The sequence below is a fragment of the Halichoerus grypus genome, chromosome 7, assembly GCF_964656455.1.
Source record: "Halichoerus grypus chromosome 7, mHalGry1.hap1.1, whole genome shotgun sequence".
Taxonomy (NCBI): Eukaryota; Metazoa; Chordata; class Mammalia; order Carnivora; family Phocidae; genus Halichoerus; species Halichoerus grypus.
Window position 1 is genome coordinate 79,620,140 of NC_135718.1, and position 25,199 is coordinate 79,645,338.

General features: G+C 41.8%; 1 protein-coding gene across 2 annotated transcripts in view; it reads left to right on the forward strand.

The window, feature by feature from the left end:
• PRKG1 (protein kinase cGMP-dependent 1) overlaps positions 1 to 25,199 on the forward strand; it is a 1,234,019-nt gene that overhangs the window by 742,598 nt on the left and 466,222 nt on the right. For both annotated transcript variants that reach the window (XM_036123403.2, XM_036123402.2), the window contains exon 4: positions 23,419 to 23,524. In XM_036123403.2, the coding sequence (XP_035979296.1) occupies positions 23,419 to 23,524 (106 nt within the window). The remainder of the gene's footprint in view (positions 1 to 23,418; positions 23,525 to 25,199) is intronic.

A 25,199-nucleotide genomic window follows, 5' to 3' on the forward strand; every position in this document is an offset into this window, starting at 1 on the left:
TCTGTTTTAATCGTCTGATTACTAATGGTTTTTCCTACAAGACACTCCGTGCCTGTGTTTTTCTCTTCTGGGATCTCTGGGGCCCGTTGTGGTAGCCTGCTCATGACAAAGGCTTTCAGAGATATTCCGGGCTTGCTAGTCTGTGAGGATATAGACGTGAACCCTGGGCATGAAAGGCCACGTGTCGGTGATGTTCCCCGCACTGGATCCCTTTGGGCTTCCCTGGTGGGTTTCTGTGTGTGCTGCAACAGTCGGTCTGTGATGCTCTGACCGCCTGCTCGGTACTGGCCGCCTGCCAGGTCCTCTGAGGCTGGTGCCCCCGCTGCCTCTGGGCCCACAGGCCACCGGCAGGTGCTGTGTTCCTGCTCTCAGCACTCTGTCTGCGTGCCTCTGAGGCTGCAGGACCCAGAAGATGCTGTTCCCCTGCTTCCCTTTGTTGTGCTTGGACTATTTTAGCTTCCCATTTGGTCAAAGGAAAATTAACTTTAAAAGAGGAGAAAGACGTAGGAAAAGAAGTGTGAATTGTGCTTAATTTTTAATTTCATCCACAAAGGTGTGAGGGGTTGACATTGTTTTTTGAATCATCTGTGGCTTGAGGCAGGAAAAACATAGTAATTTGAAAATTGCCAGAAATAATCGTATAGCTGTTAAGAGTTGTTGGGATATTCATCTGGGGCAAAGTTTTTCCTTATTTTGGATAGTATCAACACAAGCAAGATAGCCCTCTGTTCCATATCCTTGGACAGTGCTGACCTTAAAGAAGTTATCGAGATGTAAATACTTTAGAGGGGACTATATTCTATTAGAGGTGGGCTGGAAATCTTTATGGAGTTCCTGTGTTTTGACGTGAATGTGAAGAGATCATTGGTGTTCTCTTTGCATTGAAAAAGAGGTGTTTCAGGTCCCTTAGAGCAAAGGTGGAGAACAGAGGACAGAGCCTGTAAGCCAAGGCGAGGACTTTCAGGGGTCTGTGTTTAATGTAGGCAGTCCACTCTTTGCCCTCTGTTTCTGCAAAAGGATCACCCTCAGGGGCATGCTTCTGAGTTCCATCGCTCATTTGCTAAATGGGTACCGTGTACCCTTGATCCCGTTCGATGCTTGATTATGAGATCTCCGGACATGTTTTGTTACTTTCATTGGAACTCTATGGCACTCCTCATTGGAGAATGGGCACTTGTGTCTTCCCCAAACTTTCTCGTGGATGCAATGCCTACAACTACTCCTTGTGGGTCCCTTCTCTGCTCTGCGGATCAGCTCACGCATATACACACCCGGGAGACAGAAGCTGCACCCAGACTCCAAATCCTAATTTAGACTTCACCTGCATGTCTCAGTATTTTGAAATGTGATCGAATCAGCATAGGAACCCAGGTATATCTGATTCTAAAGATTCTTCTCTAATACAATGTGTTTCAGTTAACTTAAAATTTTGTTATTGAGCTCAAGTCATATGATGTCATTTAACTATGTCACGTGACCTGTTGCATCCTTGAAAGGCCTCCTGTGTGAACAGAAATGCCTGATGGGAAGACCCTTCTGGCTCAGCCAGACCGTTCATCTGTCTTCCCCCCATGGCTGATGACCACAGCCACTGCCCGCAGGGTCTGTCGTGCTTTGCACTTGCCACCTGACTTTGCATCCTGGATGCTATTGTTCATCAAGAGCCCCTGGTGACTATTTCCCATCGTGGTTTGTCTGTTTCAGTCGTGTCCCAGTTATTGATTTTGAGGTTTTGCTGCATCATTTCATGTTGTCTGGTTTTGATGTCTTCTCTCTTTGAAGACCTAGTCTACTCAGTCCAAATTCTGAGTTGGGCGTAATCTCTCTTTCAAGTGCAGAGGGGTAGGAAAACTTAACACGTAATCGGATTGTACAAAGTAGATAGGTTTTTTTTTTGCTCACATACTCTGCTGTTAGGGCTGGGTTTAAAAGAGCAGTGATTTATACCCTCTCTTACCCTTGAGCCAAACAGACCTGAAGTCAGGTCTGCATCACAGTGGGGGCTGAACTCTTGAGTGTAGAATTTTCCCCCTTTCTCCTACCATCTCTCTTCATCGTCCCCCATGCTGAAATATCTCAGTGAATTGAAGTTTTGTATCAGGTTTTATACTAAAATGAAAAGGACAGTCATCACAATGGATTAAATTTGAGTGCTGGTTCCAAGTGAGACTCTTTTGTCTCTTACCCTTTTTGTCTTCAGTTCCCCATCAAAGAAATAGGTGTTTGATGTTACATGTGGGACCCCTCCTTTGGAGGTGTTTTGAGATGACAAGAAAAATGTCTAAAGGAGCCTGTGCAAAATGCAAGACATATGTAATGTAAGCTTTTAGGGGATGGTTGGCAAGGATTTTAATTACCTCGTGCTTGTATCATATATGGTAAATTTCCAAGTGCTTTTATGTTCATTATCTGATATGATTGAGGGAAATATGGCAGATTTTGTTATTCTTCTTTGACAGAAGAAGAAAATAAAGCTGTATGAGCCTGAACGGTACATCACGGTTGAAGAATCTTTTCAATAATGTGTATTAAGTATAGTATAAAGTTACTGTTCTGAAACTTGTCTTGCTAAATATATTTGATTTTGTCTATGTGTAATAAGCAAATATTTTATTCTAATAAGTTTGTGCAAATATATTTAAAACTATGCTGTATTTGTGTTTCAATGCAAGCCTTTATTTCTGAAAAGTTATGTGTGGCTCAATTCTGTGCACTCATTTTTAATTTATTTACTTTAAATAATACGGTGCTGCATGCCCTCCCCTGGGATCTCCCAGATGCTTCCTCTATTCCCCATTCCTATAGTTGAGAGAAGATTTCATTTTACCATTTCTTGTTGGGTAAAATATGTAAAATGTATTCTTGCCTTTATAAATTTTGTAAAAGTAATCTGCTTATGTCCAGTTTGGGGGAGGGGAAGAGAAAGATATATATAATACCCACATTGGAAATGACTCTTAGGTAGGGGTATATCTTTTTTAATACATATATTTAAACTATTAAATACATATTTTATACACATATTCATGCAAATATGATGTAGTCTTGAGATACCAATTAACTTATGAAATCATAACAGCTTTTAATTATTTCTGGTACCTTTGGCTGAGTCCAGCTCAAGATAGGTCACAGGTTTTTCAAATTAATTCCTTATTGACTTGGTTTGGTGGGCTGATTTTTGCTTTTCTAAGTCATTTTGATGCTTGGCTAAAAACTTTATGATGTATTAACAGATGGGGAGGGAAGTTTCTTCTAATGGGGAGAGATTGTTAAGCATCTCTTTGGTTACTTACAGGAAGTCTTGCATTTCATTTGTAAACCAAATGGATAGCCTATTTTTTTTCTTTATTCATGTGAGAGAGGTGCCATAGTATAAAACTGACATAGAATAAGAACAAATGTACAGCATTTGAATGGAATGCCTGTCCTCCCTAGAATTGTAGAATTTCCTTTTTGATTCCGGAATTCTTACAACGCATTTCATATATCCCAAAAATATTGCAAATGGCTTCTCAGCCTTGTTGGATAGAGTGGTATTTAAGATATTCATAATAATTACTGTGCTCTTTGTAGAGAACAATTGTCACTAAAACACATTCAAAATTCTTTTTTTTTTCCCACATAATTTCCTCCTCCTTTTCAGGGTCACAAGCCCGCTCTGCTTTACAAAGAATTTTTTATAAAAACAGCTCAGTCATTTCAAGCACTGAGTGTCTCAGTGTGTCCGCGTGTGTGTTTATACTCGTGGTCTGCGATATGAATAGTGTAGATGTAAAAAGACCACTGGTTACATGAGCTATTCTGTTCTGTTGTCATTTTAAAAGAGGTGGTTTCCCCAAAGCCAAGAGTGAAATTACAGCAGGTGCAGCTTCGGGTCTTTGCAATTATCCCAGATTACCCTTTCAATAAACTGTTGACAGCCTCCTAGAAACACGCTTACGATGCTGACATTTGGAAGCAGACGGGCATTGCAAAATGTACCGTCGTTAACAGCTATGGTTTGGGTCCTTGAAAATCTCTTTATATTGTTAATGGAAAAGTATTGCTTTTCTTCATAAATATTCAACCAGTACCATCTAGGCATCCAGAATTTTTTTTTTAATTTTTAAAAAGATGTTATTTATTTATTCTGAGAGAGAGAAGGGGCAGAGAGAGAATCTCAAGGCGACTCCACGCTGAGCTGGATCTCACAGCCCTGAGATCGTGACCCTGAGCTGAAACCAAGAGTCGGTCGCTTAACTGACTGAGCCACCCGGGTGCCCCTTGCCCAGTACTTCAGAGTCTAATCTAGGCTACGAACTCTGGCACTGGGCCTCTTAAGTAGTCACAGCTGAATTTAGCAGTATTTTTCTCCACTGGAGGGACAAAGTGGGAGGAAGGAAGTATGCTTCTGCATGTCTGTGAGTGCTATGCCCTCAAGGAAACCTGAGTAGTGGAGTGAGTCCTTGTAATTCCATTCTACAGACATAACAGGAAAGGAGTTATATGTGGACATTCACCACCGGTTAGGTCTGCAACATTAGGCAAAGTCTTTTATATACTTTTTCTTATGATCTGAACCCCCCTCCAAACACACACACACAGGCAGACACACAACTTAGTTCAGTACTGCCTTGGGTGCAAGGAAAAAAAAAAGGCTCATTGAAATCTTCAGGGACAGGACTGTGCAGCCTTAAGATATGTAAACAATGCTAAAAAAAAAAAGAAATGTAAACAATGTAATAGCAACCAGCAGACAAAGAATTCTGTCTAGTCAAATATTTAAACTTAGATACTTACCTCCCATCCTAAGCAAGAACTGCTTAACTTTAACCACTTGTAAAGAAACTATAAAAAGGAAATATACAACTAGGTCTAATAAAAGCAAATCGTCTCCCTTTCTCTGTTCTACCCGTGCCAAGTGCTCTGCGTGACACATATTGACCTGTTTATCTTCACAGCACTGTAGGTAGGTTCTCTCATTAATCTAATTTTATTTTCTTTTAAAGATTTATTTATTCTAGAGAGAGCTCATGTGCGCACGGAGGGGGTGGGGAGGGGCAGAGGGAGAGGGAGAGAGAAACTTCAGCAGACTCTGTGGCACTCAGCACTGAGCCCTACTTGGGGCTCGATCTCAGAATCCTGAGATCATGACCTGAGCTGCAACCAAGAATCCACCACTTGACTGACTGCACCACCCAGGCGCCCCTCTTTAATCTAATTTTGAAGATGAAACTGAGCCACAGGGAAGTTAAGTAACTTGCCTAACTCACACAGCTAGTGAGTGACGGAGGTTGGATTTGGATCCAGGCAGCTGGGCTCCTAGGGCTTAACTCTAGACCCACTGGGCTCTATTACTTCTCATTACAAACTGGTGAGACATTGTTATTTAAAGTGAGGTCCCTGGACCAGCAGCATTAGAATCACCTGGGCACTTGCCAGAAAGGCTCACTCTAGGGACCACTCTAGAATCAGAACCTACATTTTAACAAGGTCGCCAGGTGATTCTCATACACATTTAAGTTTGCAAAGCACAGATCTAAGGCCCTTACTTATAGAACTAATCTATTATGGGAAAAAACAAACAAAACCAACAATTCAGTATTCTACCCCAATTAAATTGCCTCCTGATTTAGGCATAAAACCTGCCCCCTACAGGTTTTGAATATGTCAAAAAAGCATTAAAGTATATACGCTCCTTTCTTTGTTCTTGCTCCTCGTGGTCCAGTCATAAGCCTAGATGTGAAGGTAGTCCTTTTTTCTAGACCAATCATTCTTTTTTTAATTTAATTTTATTATGTTATGTTAATCACTATACATTACATCATTAGTTTTTGACCAATCATTCTTGAAATGTGGTGCCTGGACCAGCGAAGTCCATTAGCACCACCTGAGAATTGCTAGGTATGTAAATTCTTGGGTCCTCACCAAGACCCCTTGGGGGCGGAGCCCAGCAATCTCTTTAAAAAGCTTCTAGGTGGTTCCACGCCCTTTGAGGTTTGAGAACTGGGGCCTTAGTTCCTCTGGTATCACACACTCTTTGAACATTGTAAGCTCTACTTTGCCTCAGAGCCTTCCTGAAAAGGTATGGTTCCTTGGTTTTGTAAGTGGGACAGTTTATAAATGTGTAGAAAGACCTGTGATTGGTGTGAACTTTAGCTTCATTGGAAAGAAGCCGCCGTCCTAAGCCTGGGAGCACAGCTTCCTGCAGAAGGCGGGGTGAGTGAAACCATCTTCTCGAAGGGGCGCGTTCTTTGGAAAGGGTTGGCTCTGGTGTTTCCTCCGTGGTGTTTCTCCCTTGGCTAACTCTGCATCCCTTTGGACGTTTCATTGTGTTTGGTTGCTACTTGTAACACTCCGCGCTGAAAGGCCTGCCTTTGCTGGGTTGTCTGGCGTGTTTTCCCCGCATTCTGGCTGAAGTTGCCCTTGGACAAGCTTCTGACTTCCCATGCCCACAGCAGTCATCCTCTGGTGCCCCAAGATGTGTTTCTGGTGATGCCCAATCGAGTAAATGCATGCCGTGCGTGCAGGATGGCGTCCTTCCACCCTTCCTTCTCTCCCGCCATGCCTGACGTGCAGAGGAGTAGCTTTCTTGCAAACTGCCCGCGGGAGGCCTTTCCCCCACTGACATTTCTGTGCAGCCCGTGTGCACCGCACCCCGATCTGATTTACAGCATCGGCTAATGTGTGCTCTGGTGCTCTTAAATGGAAGCATAGGTTGGTTGTCTTCAAAGTTTAAAAAACAGAAAAACAGAACAACTCTTTACCAGGAAGAATGAACTGTTTTATCTTGGGACATTTCTAGAAAAAGTAGAAGAGTTGTTTGGTTTTTGTTTTTATTTTAAATCTGTGCTGCTGTATCTTACATCTGGCACAAGTCCTAAGGTCCTAGCAGCTTTGCCACCTCCTGGAGCAGCCTGACTGAGCTGTGCATGTACCCTGGAGCTTGGGATAGGTTATGGGGGGCTGTCTGCCTCTCCGTCCGGCAGCCTACCCTTCTCTCCTGTGCTGTATTCAGGCATCTGCCTGAGAATACGATTACAGGACCAAGCTTGCTTTTCTGATGAAATAAGGACCAATTTCCCAAGTCAAGATCTGACTGTATAGTTTTGTTAGCATCAATTAGACGGCCAATAATTTAGCTTTAAAGTCGGTCATAGCTTTTGGAATAAAAACCATTCTTTTTTGTCTCTCCTCTCCCCTTTCATTATTGAAAGGACAAGTGTGTTACGGATGGAAGAAGGCGGACTTGTGACCGAGCAGTTAGTGTGAAGACCATGACTAATGAAAATAAATGCTCTTCACATGTCTTAGAATCCAGGTTGCTCACTGGGGTTGTTGTTTTCTTTTCCTCCTTAAGCCATAAAATCGTAATTTGATCATTTGTACATAAACACATTGGCGGCAATCTCAGGTTCTCCTCAGAAGTTGCTCTTTCATTTCTTCTTGGTATTTTTCATTCATGCCCTAAAAAGAATTGACTGTAACAATAGGTGAAGGGTAACCAGTGCACAAGAGGGAAGGTGAAGGATAGTGGTGCCTTCGGTTACAAACTCGGGTCTTCAGTTGCCAAAGTTTTCCTTTGCGTGTGCGTCTCTCCACTTCCATGGCATGTTTTTATTTCTCTTTGTCACTGTTTCCTGATTGGAAAATAAGGAAGGGAAAACCATTGCGTAAGAACACTGGCCAGGGAAGCTGGAAGAGTCAGGAAAAAGAAAATCACAAGGGTGAAATTGGACTCCTAAGACCTAGTAAATGCAACCTATGACTGATCAATGCCTCTTTGTTGTGTAACTGATTTAGAGTGACGATTTCAAGTTTCTGTGGGGCAGTACCGGGTGGAAACAACACACAAGGAACATTCAAGACCAAGGCTGGTTCTGTCGATTTTTCTCCCAACTGAGCATGCTCCATGTCGGAGTCTACATGACCTGGGTCGCTCTCCAGTAGATGGCTATTGTCAACCAGATGCTATGTTCCATGCATGTGTATCGGAACAGACAACATATGCTCCTGCCATGTTTAGAAACATAAACTCACTGATGAGGGCATAGGACAGAAAGAGCGCGCTGGCTCCTTCGGTCAATGATTTGTGGATGGCTCATTTAGCCAATGTGGATAAACAGGCTGATAGTTACGTTAAGATGATAACTGTTTTATCTTCACAACGCGGTAATGTGTTTTTAAGCAGTTGTAACACGTGGGTTATGGAGTCTGAGCTGGACTGTCTCCATTTCTCAGGGTTTGCTACGTCCTTAAAGTAGGTGGTATTAATTATACCTAAGAAAATAGGTTTGAAATTCCTAGAAGTCTGCACCTGATGATAGTGTCAGGATACGTGGGTGTAATTGCTAGTGGAGTATCAGAATGGAGTGAATCCATGAAGTCAAAAGGTGGAGAGTTTCTTGATACTGGATTTTTTTTTTTTTTAAGATTTTATTTATTTTGACAGAGAGAGAGAAAGAGACAGCGAGGGAGGGAACACAAGCAGGGGGAGTGGGAGAGGGAGAAGCAGGCTTCCCGCCAAGCAGGGAGCTCGATTCGGGGCTCAATCCCAGGACCCCGGGATCATGACCTGAGCCGAAGGCAGACGCTTAACGACTGAGCCACCCAGGGGCCCCTTGATACTGGATTTTTGTCTGAGGCCTACCATCATGGCTAGATTCTATAAAATTCTAAAAATCGACAGCCATCTAGGCTGATGTATTTGTTGTTTCTGAACTGAGTGGAGAGGAGTAGAGATACATTGCATTGTGTTTCAGGAATTTATGACCTTGAGCTGAATAAAGGGTGTCTATTCTGGGGATGGAGTTGAATGAAAGGAAGGAAGAAATGGGATTCTTAAAGATTTATTTAACTGAGAGGGCGCATGCACAAGCATGAGAGTGGAGGGAGAGAGAATCCTCAAGCAGACTCCCTGCTGAGCAGGGAGCCCAACACTGGGCTCAATCCCAGGACCCTGAGATCAGGACCTGAGCCGAAACCAAGAGTTGGATGCTTCACCGACTGAGCCACCCAGGCACCTCATATTTTGAAAGTTGTCCAGTCAAGTTTTGCTTCATTAGATCAAGGATTTGACCAGACTTTCCTTTCTTCACTGGGACAAATTATCCTTCTCCAGACCTCATTGTAAGCTCTCTTTGCTCAGGGAACTGTTTTCTATCCCTGGGCTGGATTAGATGAGTCTGATAGAGGCTCCCCACATACCTTGTGAGCCTGCCGGGTAAGCCTGGCACTCACCACACCCCAGTGGTGTTTCCTGGTTTACTGTCCTCCACTTAACTACCGTAAGCTCCTAGAAGACAGGAAATGTATCTGTATTGTTTGCCATAATATATACAGTACCTGGCATTTTTTATTTCCTAAATATTTACTGGTGGGACAAATAACTTACACATTTAAGCCTCACTTATGATTTTAATACTTCTCTTTATCAGTTCTTCTAAATATTTCTACTCAGTGCCTTGAAATCTTTAACCATTCAGAAGTAACTTTCAAGAACTAGATCAAGTCAACTAGAAATGTATCAGATATTAGGCAGTTTATATAGAAGTAATATATATAAATGTATATATACATTTAATATATGTATATATATAAATGCAATGCATTTCAAGCTTAGTTTGAAAAATGCAAACCTTAAATGAGTACCACATTGATCTGAATATTTCTGGTCATGGTGGTTGAACTTATGTGCTATGTGGATTGAGAATGCCCCTGCAGGATCTTGGGAAGATGACTTCCATAGCTGTCACCACCTGGCTGGATTATCTTTATAAAACCACTCAATATCTCTGTACCTTGTTTTTGTTTTTTGTTTTAACTGATGAAATTATAACTTGTTTAAGTATTGTTTCAAAAATTAGAACCACTTATAGGGAAGTTGTCTGAAAACCATACATTTCTATTCAAATGGCTTAAAGATTTTAATCTGTGTGTATTATGAGTATGTGAGTTTGTCCAGTGATCATGACAGAATTAGCAATTTGTAAGGAGTTTAGGATTCCTTCTGGGCCTCCAGACAGGGACCAGACTCAGGGTCTAGCTTATGCACAAATGTGACTTGATTGATCACAGACTCAGAAGAGAGGAAAGGAGGAGGAGGAATACAGAGAGTAGGGTGGTGTTGGGGCGCCGGGATGGAGTTACCCAGCGTGGTGATTCCCCGAGGAAGAGCTCTTGCTGGCTGGCTCAGCCCTTACAGCCCCAGCTGTGGTTAGGCTCAGGCGTTGAGAAATGACTCGGCTGCATACCTTCACACCAATCTTCACCTCCTTTTAGTTAATATACATCCTTAAATGGCGCGTAAGCAAGTAATAGGCTACGCTTTGTCTGCCATTATTTGCCAAAGGAGTTGGCACGATTCTGCTGACCAGGGGCAGCTCATTGGGTTGCCAGGCTGCACTCTGAATGTCCCTCCCATGCGTTCACAGTTGGTGCCACTGTGTGAAAATGATGCTTCACACAAGAGAAGGGAGAGAGTTTAGTGTGTTTAAGTGGAGGATCTTCCTTCTAGAAATCCAGATTTTTCTTTATCCTGAAGAAACCAATCATCCTATTGTAAAATACAGGTGATACCACTGCTTTTATCTGTGAACATATAAGAACTATCAGTTTCTATATTGTGTAATAGCCAAGCCAACCTCTGTATTCAGGTCTACTGAAACTGGTTTTGCTAATTGTTGTTGCTGATCCATTTTCTTTGCCACACGATGCGACTTCCAGACGAGCAACATCACAAGAAGGAAAATGTCATTCTCCTAATATGCCAGAGTAGACAGTTTTGAAAATGTAAAACAGCTGAGCTCACTTGACATTTCTTGATGTCATCTACTTCATCTGGAGTGGAGGAGACCGAGAGCTCCCTTTCCTGATGAGGTTTTCCAAAATTCTGTCAGACTTAGACAATTACACATAATTGAAGAGGAGATGGGCCAAAAGAGACCTTCTATTTCAAAGCCTACTAGTGCCTAGCAAAAAATGTCAAGTAGTATTGCCTCTGTTTTTTTGTTTGTTTTGTTTTGCTTTTTAGAGTGGGAGAAAGTGGGGAGGGGCAGAGGGTGGGGGAGATTCTTAAGCAGACTCCATACCCACCATGGAGTCCGACGCACGGCTCGATTCCACGACCCTGAGATCCTGACCTGAGCTGAAAGCAAGAGTCGGATGCTTAACTGACTCAGCCACCCAGGAGCCCTGCCTCTATTTTTTTGTTGGTTTGTTTGTTTTTAACCAGCTATGTCATATACTTTCTTAATGGGACCTAGACAGAAGCGTTGGTTTTCATATTTATGTGAGGACTTGAAAGGGATCATAAATTATGGCTGAGTCTAGCCTTCAGGTGGCAATGAACTCAGGTGATGGAGAGGTATATGAGGAAAATGGGAAGCTTTTGAAGCCCATCCACAGTGAGCTCTGTAAGGGAGATACGGCAGGGGGCTAACGGACCTAGAATCTTAAAGCTTCATTTCTTTTCCCCCTCAAGAAATTAATTAAAAATACACCAAATGTATGGCTTCTAGCATATAGACACACTGTTTGCAAGAGAGAAACAGTAGGTTATAAGAATGGACTGGGAAAAGGGAAGCCCTTCTTTTGGGAGACTTGATTTCTGAGTTTAAGTCCCATAGTTCAACTTGTAAGGGAAAGTTATTAGTGTAACTTCTCAAAGATGTTTACTTGCATTCCAGCAAATATGTAAGCCTGTGTTTTCAACATGCTGGCGTAGTGTTTAGGGATGCAGCCCATCAAACTGATGAGAGGACTTACAGATGTAATACCCATTTCCTTAATGAGATTCCAGGCTTAAAATCTGTTGTTATGCACAGATGTGCAGTGACATTTACCAACTATGTGCTGATATTTTTGAATTAGGCACACTGTTGAAAATGTGCCAACCTGTAGGAAATTGTCACCCTAAGAGCTGTCAGCAAAACCAGCTCAGTAACTTGCCAGAGAAGGAAGCTTATGCTTGAGGCCCCAAATGTGCCATGTTTGGAGGCTCATTGATGTGCTCTGGGCCCTCTACACATGAAAAAGCCCATTGAAATCGATCCTCGTTAAAGTGCAATGGCTACCCAGCCTCTTTTTCCTTTACTAAAGGGTCACAGCCATCTGTTCAATAACATTCAATTCTAGAATTTTTCTGGGCTCTGACTTCCATTAAATCACAGAAGGCTTTTTTTTTATAGTAGAATTAAGAACTGTCCAGAAATGACGAGTCATGAGACCTTTGTACCTAAAAGTGTCAGGCAGGAATATGTAGGAGTTACTCATTTGGCCAACACTGATTGGCTTTTTGCCATGTGTCAGGACCTGGGAGTACATGGCACTGCGGCTAGAAAGATGAACAAGACCACCTTCTAGCTTTCAAAGTACTCTGTGCTGCTGAAAGCCAGCCTTCTTGTCTTTGACACTGTATTAACACTCTGTCTTACCTTAATTTCCCTCTTAACCTGGACGCCTGCCTAAACCCGTGCGCAATCCAGCAGGTGATGTTTCTTTTTATTATTCAGAGGTCGTGAGCCAACTTCATGACTGCTCAACACTTTGCATTCTGAGAAAGTTGAAAGAGAATCCTTGTCAGTACCCTACAGGTTCTGTTTCTTGTGTATTTATAAGATGGTAACATCACAGAAGGACATCCATGAGTGAAGGACATCTTAGGTGCCCGATATCATGCTGCGCATCTACGCAAGGTTATGACTCCCATCTGAAAACGGTTTCACGAGGCACATGTTATTATCTGTTTCCTAAAATAGTCTGATGAAAGCCTAAACTGCTTGTCTCAGGCCCTGCAGTTCCTCTGTAGTGTAAAGATACTCACACAAGCCAGTCTCCAGATGGCTGGTTTTCACTCTCCAGACTGCTCTCCCATGCTTTTTTTTTTTTTTTTTGCCCCCCCCCCATGTTCCTGAGTCTTGAAGTTTGTGCATAAAGCATTGACTGAGACGCCATTTCCCTCGTTAAAGCCAACAAATGGTACCACCCTTTTTCTAGACACCTGCCTATCCCTAAACTACCATCCTTTTGTACAATACCCCATATGGGGGAGAGCTGTTGTCTCAAGATAACTATCAGCCTGTACTTCATGCAGATCTAGGCCTCTCTGCTCTCCGTAGAGATCTATTAGCTGCTGTAAAGTGTCCTGGTTCAGTTGCTCCTTTGAGGTGATCCAATTCACCTTCTTCTTCTTCTTTTTTTTTTTAAGATTTTGTCAGAACACAAGCAGGCAAAAGGGTGACATGGGCTCCTTGCCCAGTGAGACTGGATCCCAGGGCATGGAGATCATGACCTGAGCCAAAGGCAGATGCTTAACCGACTGAGCCACCCAGCCGCCCCTCCAATTCACCTTGTCTGATTCAGGAATCTTTTCTCCCCCCATTCTAGCAAGTCTACCAGAACACTTCCTGCGATGGGAAGCTTCTTCATCTGATACTCCTTCTGTCTTTACATTGAGTCTTAATCACCAACGCTGTGAATTCTAATTACTGGTGTAGTTCTGTCCTGGACAAGTCAGAAGGAATTGCCGCTTAGTCCACCAGAAACAGTACATGGTGGGTTGGTTCAAATTTGGCTTGAGATGGAGCAATTAACGCTATTAGCATAAGGTGGAATAATACAGAGGTGGGTGTGTAAATAAGGAGGAAAGGTCAAGTTCACTTTCTGCAGCAAGGAGGTGCCTGAGAACAAGGTCTGTTTTGTTCATTGTTGTCACTGGTACCTAGTAGAGTTCTTGGCATGTGGAAAGGTCTCTGTAAATGCAAACGTGGAATGTTTACAGAAATGGTCTCCTAGCTCGTGATTTCAGACCAGCCCTTAATTCTCTTATAAACCGCTCCTTTGAATTTACTCAATGTCTAATAAACCCATCAAATCTTTTAGGAGAGTTACTGAGTTTTCCCTCTTATACAGACTGAATATCCTCTGAGGCTTCATCTTTTCTCCAGATTGTATCCCCCTTAAAACCTAGTCGCTAATTTACCCTACAGCCTTTGTTGGGTACTGTGAAGACCTCACAATAAGACTTGTGTGTGATGTAAATCCTATATGTGAATACCTGTGAAGCAAGGCAGAGCCAGGAGGCACAATCAGGAGGCTGTGACACACACACACACACACTCACACACTCACACTCACTCACACACTCATACACACACATACACACTCATACACACACATACACACTCATACACACACTCATACACACTCACACACACTCACTCATACACTCACACTGATTGACTAACTGATTTCTAGCCAGGGTGAACTGGAAAGTCTTCATGGAGAAAGTGATCTTTGAACTGGGACTTGGAGGGCTGCTAGGATTGTCATAAGTAGAGAAAAATAATTGGAACCAAGACTTGAAAGCAGGGAAAGGAAGGGTGTGTTTGGAAGCTAGACGTTAGAATCATTGGATGAATCAAAAGATAGGTTTAAGGGATTGTATGAGATGAAACTGGGAAGGTACTTTGCACGAAATAGGGATTAAATGCAAGGATGGAGGTGTTTATTGGTGGTAGGGAGCCATTGAATGTTTTGTGCGTGGAGTGACAGGATGAGGATGGTTATTTAGAAAGGTCCAGCAATGACTGGATTGCTTCTCCCTTCCTTCACTGTTTCTCTGCAAGTAGCTCACAGAACGATAGTGTGATCTTTACTAGTCTTCACTAGACAGAACTAGTAGCATTTTAGTCTTCTACAACTCTACTATACCGGTGGGTCTTCTGCCCCCCATCTTCTCTCTTGGTCCCTATTTGGATCTGAGTTACGCAGAAAGCCACCTGTTTTGTAGGGGCTCATTCCCCATTTCTTCCTGCTCTTTCCCCCACCATACCTGGCCCTTGCTTCATATCACAGTTGTTTCAGATGACCTCAGGTTTGTTTATTTGCTTAGGTATTCCTACACCCTCCCTTGCAACCCCCAGGCCCCACTACCGAATTTTATTGAGCTAGGTGTCTACGGGTTTCTAAGTAATTGCCCTTTGGTTTGACAGATGTAAGATGATACAGCGTATTGGGAACAAGGACTGCATGGGGGAAGACTGGGACACTTGGGGAATTCCCTGCCTCCACAGCCCCCCACTCGCAGCTTTGCACCCCCAGAACCTGTTACTCATCCGCTCCTAGGTTTTAGTGTTTACGGGCTTCTGTCAACAACCAGGGAGATATGGCTAGAATTCTGCAGACATTGAAGTCCTCCCCACTTCAATTATTAACCAACTGAAAAGTATATTCCCTCTTGTTCTTTTGGCTTCCTGAGTATTTAATGACCATGTGTAGGGTGGTTAAATGGGACAGAAAAATGGAGTGAGAAACACAGATATTCTTACCCCGGTTTCAGAAGCATGCGCGTGTCCATAAAAAGAACCCAGGCTTTCGAGTCGGAATGAAAGGGCCCTACTAATAATGACATGTGACTGGGCAGTAACCTAGATTAGGCAGTAACCTAATCTGTTCCCCTATTTATAGAAAGGGAATAAGAATAGATCACACAACAAATATAGGATAAACTGAAATCAATGCAACAGACATCAAGTTCTTATGTCCTAGAGTAAATATTCAACAATGGTCCTGAAAATAATCCTCATTAGTATCCTATCTGTATTAAAAATATCAGCATTCACTTGGTCCTTGCAGTATCCTTAACATTTGACAATAAAATAAATGTTAAAATCCTAGTGATAGCTAATGTTTCCATATTTTCCAAAAGTCACCACTTGGCCTTACCACTTGCTTAGTACAAGTTATAAAGTTGAACAGAATTTAGAAAATTCTAAGCCAGTTCTCTTGGTTTCATTGAGGTAGCTGCTACACGACATCCTTTCAAATACATGAACATCATGGCGACACTGCTAATGATTTGTCTAAGTTGATAATGACGATGATGATCTGCAGTATTCAACTTGACAATCCATTATCTTCATAGGATATAATCTAGGCAAGAAAGTTTACAATATCACCCCCATACTCATGGTGAGGCAGGTTTGCACAATGGAGGCTTCATTGTGTTCCCGATGCATTGGACACAGCAAATGGCCTTTTCTGATTATGAAGCATTTGTCTCAGAACATTCTGGCAGTTGGAATTTGACTTCAGGCTAACATATGCCTTAATGTTGGAAGCAGTTGTGGGCTCCATGGACCCTCTCCAAGCCTCTGATGTGTCCCTTTATGTATCTGAGGGATCACAGATGATTCAAGCATCGGGGGATGGGGGTGGTGGTAAAATAAAGCTTCTGGGAGCCCTTGAGTCTGCAGTAAAGCACCTTTATGGTGTGAGCTGGCACTCTCAAATGTGGAAGGTGAAGTTCTAGGGTGAGCTTGTGACCCCTTTCCTTGGCCTTCCTCAGGCACTGAGCCCCCAGAAGCTTCCAGTCCATTTAGACAAAGTATGGATCAATGGAAAGTTTCAAATGAGACCCACCTATTTTCTGAAAATGTTTCTTGCAGACAGGGGCTGACATGGGGAAGAAAAAGTTACTTGAATCCTTGTCAGAATACTAATGTTCACTGCAGGAGAAAGACAGGCAGACATAGCTCACACTTAAAACAGGTTCTCCCCATAGGGACTATGATGGTCTCTGTTGATTTTCCTATGAAGTAGAAGGATAGACATGGATTTTATTGGGACAGAATGTTCGGCACACGCACGCACACACACAAAATTCAATTTGGAAAATACTTGGTGAGCTCTTAATTTGTGCCATCTTACAGAACAAGAAAAACGTGAAGAAATGATAGAGTATTACTGTTCTAGAGCAGTATGGACAGAAATGTGATGTGAGCAATATATGTAATGTCAAATTTTCTGGTAATCACATTTAAAAGATAAAATGAAATATTCAGCCTTAAGAAAGGATGAGATCTTGCAATTTGTGACAACATGGGTGGACCTAGCAGGTATCCTACTAAGTGAAATAAGTCAGATTGAGACAAATACCATACGATTCTGCTCATAACTCTAAAAACAAAAAACCCAAACAAACAAATGGATAAACAAGCAGAATCAGACCTATAAGTACAGAGAAAAAATTAACGGTTACCAGAGGGGAGAGGGGCAGGGTTGGGTAAAAGGGGTGAATGGGGAGGGAGGTATAGGCTTCCTGTAATGGAATGAAGAAGTCCTGGGAATGAGGGGTACAATGCAGGGAATATCATCACTGATACTGTAATGTCATTAATATGGTAACAGATGGTAACAACATGTGTGAACATAGCATAACATATAGAGAAGTTGAATCACTATGTTGTACACCTGATACTCATGTCGCATCATGCACCAGCCTACAAAAAAAGTAAAAAGCAAAAAGGAACGTGTAATTTTTAGAGTACATTTTTACTTAGTACATCAAATATTTTTATTTTAACATGTAATCAATATAAAATTATAAGACATTTTATGTTCCCTTTTCATAGTCTTCCAAATTGTGTGTAATTGACACAGCACATTTCAATTTCCATTAGCCTTATTTTAAGGACTCCATGACCACGTGTAGTTAGTGGCTATCCTATTCATCAGCACATATTCAGATTATCAAGGACTAAGGAAATATAAACAAGCTTGCAAAATACTTGGAAATGTCTGAAAAGGGAAAAGAATAGAAATAACTTCGAGCTGAGCCTTGCAGGGATGAATGAGTGTTTTAGGAGACAAGCGGGTAGAGGGTCCCTCTCGTTTCAGGGATCAGCATCAGCATGAGCAGGGGCCTGGGGCAGATAGGCATTAATGTGAAGGGTGTGGGCAAGCTTGAGGGCGGGGAGACTTGGGAAATGCCACTAGGTCTGCGTATGGAATTTAAACTCTGTCTTGGAAATACCAAATGTCAGTTTCTTTATTGGTGAGTGTCTCAAGGAAAATTAAAAACCAAACAAAACCTGAAACATGTTGAATTTACTAATCTAGCAAAGTAAATCCATTGATCAACTTTTTGTGCATTGTGGTAAAATATACATAACCTATAACATACTCTAACCATTTTTAAGTGCAATTCAGTGCCATTAAGTACATTCATATTGTTGTGTAACCCTTACCACCGTCCATCTGAGGGAATTTTGCCTCATCCTGAACTGAAACTGTCCCCATCAAGCACCACTTCCCTATGCCCTGCCCCAGCCTGGTAACCACGATTCTCCTTGCTGTCTCTACGAATCAGATGATTCTAGGTACCTCATGGCAATGGAATCATGCAGTGCTTGTCTTTCTGTGTCTGGCTTATTTCACTTAGTAGGACATTTTCAGTGTTCGCCCATGATGTAGCATGTATCATATTTTCATTCCTTTCATAAGGCTGGATAATCTTCCATTGTATATATGGGCCACATCTCAGATATCCATTCATCCTTTGAAGGGTGTTTGGGTTGTTTCAACCTTTTGACTATGGTGAATAATGCTGCTTTGAACATTAGTGTACGAATAAATACGCATGTCCCTGTTTTCAGTTACTTGGGGTGTATATCTAGACACAGGATTGTTGGATCCTATGCTAAGTCTATGTTTATTTTTTTTTAAGGAACTGCTCTACCATTTTCCATGGTGTCTCCAACATTGCCCATTCCCACCAACAATGCACGAGAGTTCTAATGTGTTCACATCTAATGGGTGTGAAGTAGTATCTCATTGAGGTTTTGATTTGCACTTCCCTAACGTTTAATGGTGTTCTACATCTCTCCATGTCCTTATTGGCAAGTACAGGGGCTGTCAACTGGCCTCTCAGGGTAGGAGGAGGGGAGGCAATTTTTCAAGAATGAAACTTAACTTCAGAGTCTGATGCCACCTCTGGGTAGATAGTGTCAGAATTGAGTTGAATTGTAGAACATCAAACTGGTGTCCTCAGAGTTGCTTGTTGGTGTGGGGAACCCCCCCCAACCCTGCCCCGTTGGAATTATTACCAGAACTTGATGTACCTCCCATAGGCCCTGTCTGGAAGTACCATCACGATGGAGATTAAGCCTTTAACTTTTGAATTTGGGGGAGACCTATTCCATCCATAGCACCAGGTGAAGAACCGTGGCTTAGGAGATGGTCTTCTGCAGTGCCTTGAATCAGCTCTTCCCCACAGGGAGCAGGGGAGTCTGGGAGGCCTTAGCTGTGTACTCACTTCCCACCGCTGGTACTCCATCTTGATGGGCTGTTCGATTATGGGAGACGAGGAGACAGCAAGTGTTTCCTGCAAGGGGCCACGTACTATCTGTCGAAACGACTCCATTCCGTCAGAGACAATATGGAAACAAATGGGCTTGGCTGTGTTCTAATCAGATGTTTTATGGGCACCGAAATTTCTTTCCTAGAACTCTCATGTGTCAGGAAATATTTTTCTTTTTAAGAATTTCAGCCATTTAAGAATACAAAACCCATTCATAGCTGGCGTGCTGTATAAAAACTGACCACGAGCCCGGTCTGGCATGGACCACAGTTTGTTGGCCTCTGTTCTAGATCACAAGGTGCTTAAAGGCAGGAGCTATATGTTTGCTTTCTATCCCTTATATATAGCACCAGTGTTGGCTAGATTGGTATAAAATAAATATGGGCTGAATAAATATTGAGACTGTAAGTGTTGTATACCCACACATGCTTTCTCAGTATTTGTCCAAAATTTGAATTGCACAGCGGGTGGATTCCCCAATAGAATTTAAGCCGAGCCCAGATTTGTGATGAGAGTCTAGCACAGTTTCGCGGCTCCCCCTCAGTAGTATCTTAGTGTCAGGCAAATTCCAGGCCAACCGTGGCCTGTGTTGAATGTGTTCTTGATGGACTCCTACGCTTAGAGATCTCAGAGGAATGGGAATTGGCCTGTTTTCCTCTGAGTTCAATGTGGCCTTTAACTGAAGAAATGATCACTGTTTCAGCAGAGAATTTTAGATACATACTTGAACAAAAAGGAAGCTTCGTTCCCAACACTTCATCTGCCTAATGCCCTTGAGACTTACATGTTCAACAACTGTAATCATGATGAAAATCACAGGAACTTTGTCAAGTGACTACTCCCTACAGAGATTAATACACCACTTAAAATCAAAGGTACATGGAAAGATTGTTTTGTTTTGTTTAATTTTTTCAAATGGTCTGTAAGGTATGAAAGCACCAGACTTACACTCCAGCAGGCTGTTGAAGAAGCAAGACGTTAATCACAACTCGAATATAACCACATTCTTGATAACAATAGGCGAGGTGATTATTAGTCATGCTTGCCCACCTGTGAAATGCTGACTTGACTAATAGGTATATTGGCTGAATACAGAAAAGGTTTTGGCATCTCGCCCAAGGTCATGGAAAATTCGCAATCTCATCAAGCCATGTTCATTATCACGCAAAATATCTGAAACAGTTTTACTTAGAGGCATTCCAATAGCCCATGTAAATGGGAATCAGAAGATAAAATGAAATTATTAGATTCTGTGAACTTATTTTTAGAGCTCATTTTTCAATACATGGATTATGAGGCCTGATTAAAATATCTAAACTGAATTAATGTAACATTAGAGTCCACCTAGGCTTACTTTTTCCTTAGGTGAACTTTAGGTACATAAATTACATTAATTAACAGATAGACCCAATGCTTAGCAAATGAAAAACTAATTTCTTGAGTGGGGAGAAGTTCTAAGAAATGAGACCTGAACTTTTCTCTGGGAGTAACATACCAACTTACTTGAGGAAACATGATCTAGACATAGCGGACATCGTGAACAATATTGGTAACATGCTCTAGATAGCGACACAGATAGGGCAGAAACCTGGCTCATCAGGAGGGACCAGGGACAGAGCCTGGCCTCCAAGTGTGAACTCAGACTCAAACTTGCAGAAAATTTGGTCACAACACATGTGCTCACGTGTGTGTGTGTGTGTGTGTGTGGACACCCCCACACACCCCCGGCCCTCCTCACTTAACTCCTGAGTGCCATGACCTCTGCTTGGTACTTACCACTCCTTGTTTGAAACTGTGCACGCAACACATGACCAGAACCGTTTTTCTCCATTTCCATCCTATTCCTGCTCTGCCTTCCGGTTTTTACAGAAAGTGTTATTTGGCAGTGTTGGTCTGTTTTCTGCTTGACTCGGGTGCTTTTGAAGCCAATTTATGCCCCTCCGAGATTAGTCTTTATCAGCTATCGCTGTGATCCTATCTGTCGGTGTAAGAGCCTGTAATAGAAATTTTTATATACTGCTGCTGGGGGGATGCTGGTGAAGTGTGTCTGCAGGGTAGAGCCGTCTCATGCATGCATGCTTGAGTTCCCTTAAACCTGCCTCCAACTAGACCTTTGAGGTACAGGGCAAGATGTATATATTTGAGAGTACAACTATTTGCATTGCCACTATTTTTAAAGTAAAATTGGTGTATCCTAATTTATCCTTTGGAGGAAGACTTTGTATACTGGAAATACCTAGGAACAGTTAAGAATGATGATGAATATAGAATTGGGTTTTGTTTTTTTTCTTGTAAGCATTCAAACACTTTTGATATATCTGTGGTACCTTCTTAAATTCTGGTTCTTCCCTTTGTTTTAAGATCTCTAGTAGCCTTCTGTTGTTCATCACATGAATCCCTGCTTCCTATATCTGGTTTCCAGGTTCCCCTGCAGCAACTTGCTCTCAAATTATGGAGCAGCCCCAGAGCACCTGGGTGGCTCAGTGGGTAAAACGTCTGCCTTCGGCTCAGGTCATGAGCTCAGGGTCCTGGGATCGAGCCCCACATCGGGCTTCCTGCTCAGTGGGGAGTCTGCTTCCCCCTCTCCCTCTGCCTGTCATTCCCCCTGCTTGTGTGTGCTCTCTCTCTTTCTCTCTCTCTCTCTCTCTCAAATAAATAAAAGAAAATATGGAGCAACCCCGCAGATCTCCCCCTTTTCAGTCTGTGGTATCCCTGCCTGGACTCCCCAGCCCAGGCCCCCTCCCAGGCCTGCCCTTGTGCTCTCCCCTCCTCTGTCTCTCCCCTAGCTCAGCTCCTGTCATTTCTAAAAGACTCTCCTTCTGGTGAATCCTAAATTGGCAATCCTTCGTGGTCATGTCATCCGGTCTTAGGGTTTGTCTCAAGTGAACAGGTGTTCTGGAAAGAAGCCTGGATTCAGCCGAAAAACCAAAATGTAGCTGGGGAGTGCCTGTGCCAGGAGCTTTGTTTCGGATGATGGTTCATTTTTAAAGGTTGCTTGGCACAGAGCCATGTGCACATCAGCCTTTGATGCTTTGTTCATTTTCTCATTAACTGAGCACGTTTTATTCTCCAATAAAGAGCAGGCTAAGGGAGAAGTCATGTTCTAGTTTCTTAGCTTCGAACAATTCTGCGAGGAAAAATTAGATAAGATTCAAAGATAGGGCTTTACGCTAGAGCACGGTATTTCCCTTCTCTTCTTTCCCTCCGTTGCTCTGTGTTACTCATAGCCCCTCCCCATGTGTCACACCTGCAGCCTAATACTCTGCCCCTGTCCCCTACCCCCAGATCTCCATCCATTACATTCAGTGGGCTTAGTGAGAGAATTGTCCTCTTCAATATTTCCACGTTCAGCTCATTAAACTATAAACTGTCTCTTCTCCCTTGTCTGGCTCCAACCCATGCATAGTCCTTACTTACCCCAACCCCCACGGGTACGATCTCTGAATTGGCTTTCTTCATTTGTGTGCTAACCTAAAATATTTTCTATTGTGAAAATTTGCAAACATACATAAAAACAGAGAGCATAGTACAATAAGCGTCTTGTATGCCCAGCACACAGATTCTGTTACAGAGACTTTTAGTGTGTTCTTTTAAAACCTAAGTGTATCTTCTATATCATTCTGTTACCCTATAGCATCTTTTTCCAAAACTTGTTTCTTAATAGATGAAATGGTAAACTTCTGTGGTATTCCATTTCAACAATATTATTGTCAAAGACCGTGTACATAAGAGACTAGAAATTAAAATTCAACAAACATACCTGGTAGAACTTCACAGGACAACTTTGGGCACAGGTTACAATTTGCAAAAATGAGTTTCATGTAGAAATCATTGTGCAATTATTTCTATTATGTTAAATTCACCCCTAAGCCTGAAGATTGAGTTTTCACCTCTACCTTTTACAATGAAAATGTGATCATTTGAGTCATGAACACCATCCCAGGTAATTACCAGGGAGTGTTATTGTGAATCTTTCTCTCTATGTGATTTTGTTCACAGATAGTCTTGAAAGTACTAAATTTTTTCAGTGTGTACTTAGGCATTCCCATCCCTTAAGGACAGAAGAGCAACAAGAATCTTCCTATTAGGCAATAACACTAGATGGAAAATTATGAACTACATTTTGCCTGTAAGAATACTTGCCTCCTTAACAAAACAGGATAGCACAATGGTATCAAGTATAAATGAGGGCTCATCATCTCCGTAACTGTCCTGAATCCCTCTTCTGCATGATGTGGTTCACAGTTGAAATTGTCTAATTTTTTTTCCTGTTTTTTTTTTTTCCCCCTCTTCTCCAGCTCTTGTAAATGTGAAACTCTGGGCCATTGATCGACAATGTTTTCAAACAATCATGATGAGGACAGGACTCATCAAGCATACCGAGTATATGGAATTTTTAAAAAGGTAGGATGCTTTATTTCCTTCTTCCGAGGGTGCTCATTGTTTATTCAACCCTCTTCTTGGACATGCAGCCCAGGGAAGGCCTTTGCCTTCATCTTAGGCTGAATAGCCTACAGATTTGTGGAAGCACAAGATTTTGGACGGGCTTCTTTCTGTTTCTGGTACCAATTTCCATGATAGGTGAATAAGTCAGAACTTGAGAGTTTCACTGAACATTCTCATGGAGGAGTGACGCTCAGAGAAACAAAGGAGAATTTGAATGAAAAGGGGAATGGAGTCCATCCCTAACTATTTATCAGTTAATGTGTCTGGCGCACCTCTTCTGATTAAATCCTCTCGTGTAAAATTCCATGTTAAAGGTCAGATGACTAAGATGGAAAAGTTCCAAGATGAAGTTCATTATCCTTTAATCCTGAGTTTAATTTCCCAAATTAAATTTGTTTTATGTTTTAGTTCTGAAATATCAAAAGCTTTTCTTGATATCATATATTATCATAATTCAGTATAGCATGGGAATTCGAATAAGAAAACAGCTTTTCATTCCTGAGGAATACGCTGATATTCACTGAAATGCCTTTCTTTGTCTCTAAGCTAACTTTAAAGAAAACACATTATTTTATCATTTAAAAGAATATTGACTTTTTTCCAAAAAGTAGTTATTTTGTGTGTGTGTTTTTTTTTTCTTTTGAAAGCTGAACCATTCTTAAATAGTGATATACAGATGGTTTGCTAAAGAAGTGGTGTAGTGTCACTTATGATCTCATTTTTCAGAGCTAGAATATTAAACTGGCTTTTTCATTTCATATTTTTTTTGGTGAAGAAATGGTTTCACTGGAGCTAAAGCTAAATCCCATTTCATTTCAGTGATACATCATGACAGGTATCTGTTGCATTTTCTTATGCAGTTTTAATAGTCTTTACTTGAGTATTTTATGTAATTTATTTCCTGATTCTTTATACATTTTTTCATTTCCACATATTTCTTTATATTCCTGCTAAAGGGACAATAAAATTCTAATTCAATATCAAGTAATAATGTATTAAAATATAACTATCAGTAGGGGGTTGGGATTTTTCTGGAACGTTATTGGATGAAACCCTTAGAAGTAGAAATGCAAGTTTCTGTTTGGAGTTTGGTATAGTTTGCAAGGAAATTACTCAGGTGCCACGTGTGCGTGGGTGTGTACAGGTCTATATTTGTGTGAGTATGTCGATAAATATGTATATATATTGGTATGGGTGTGGGGGAATAGAAAGAGAATAGAGAGACCAAGAGAGAGACTGAAGAAATAAAAACTTAAAAAATCCAAATTCAAAGTGCAAGTTACTGATTTCTTCTGATGCAGCCCTAACAGAGAAAGATCCCAACTGGTAATTGATAAAATCCTTGCCTGTAGGGCAGAGACTGTTCTCTGTCGCACGTACCTAAGCGTTGGGCACTTGGGATGTAGGTTTCAGCTTCCATAGTTTTCTTTTCTCAAGAAAATGGGATAAGTGTCCATGCTGTCTCCCATGACCCACAGAAACCTTTTTAGAGGCACTAGATGAGGCGATGAAGTCTCACTGTGATGGTGGTGGTGGTGTTACTCTTCTAATTGAGCGTGCATATGCTTTCATTTCTGTTGTATTTTCAGAGCTGCGTACATTGGTTATCTGCTCTGACAGTTCAGACCTGAAA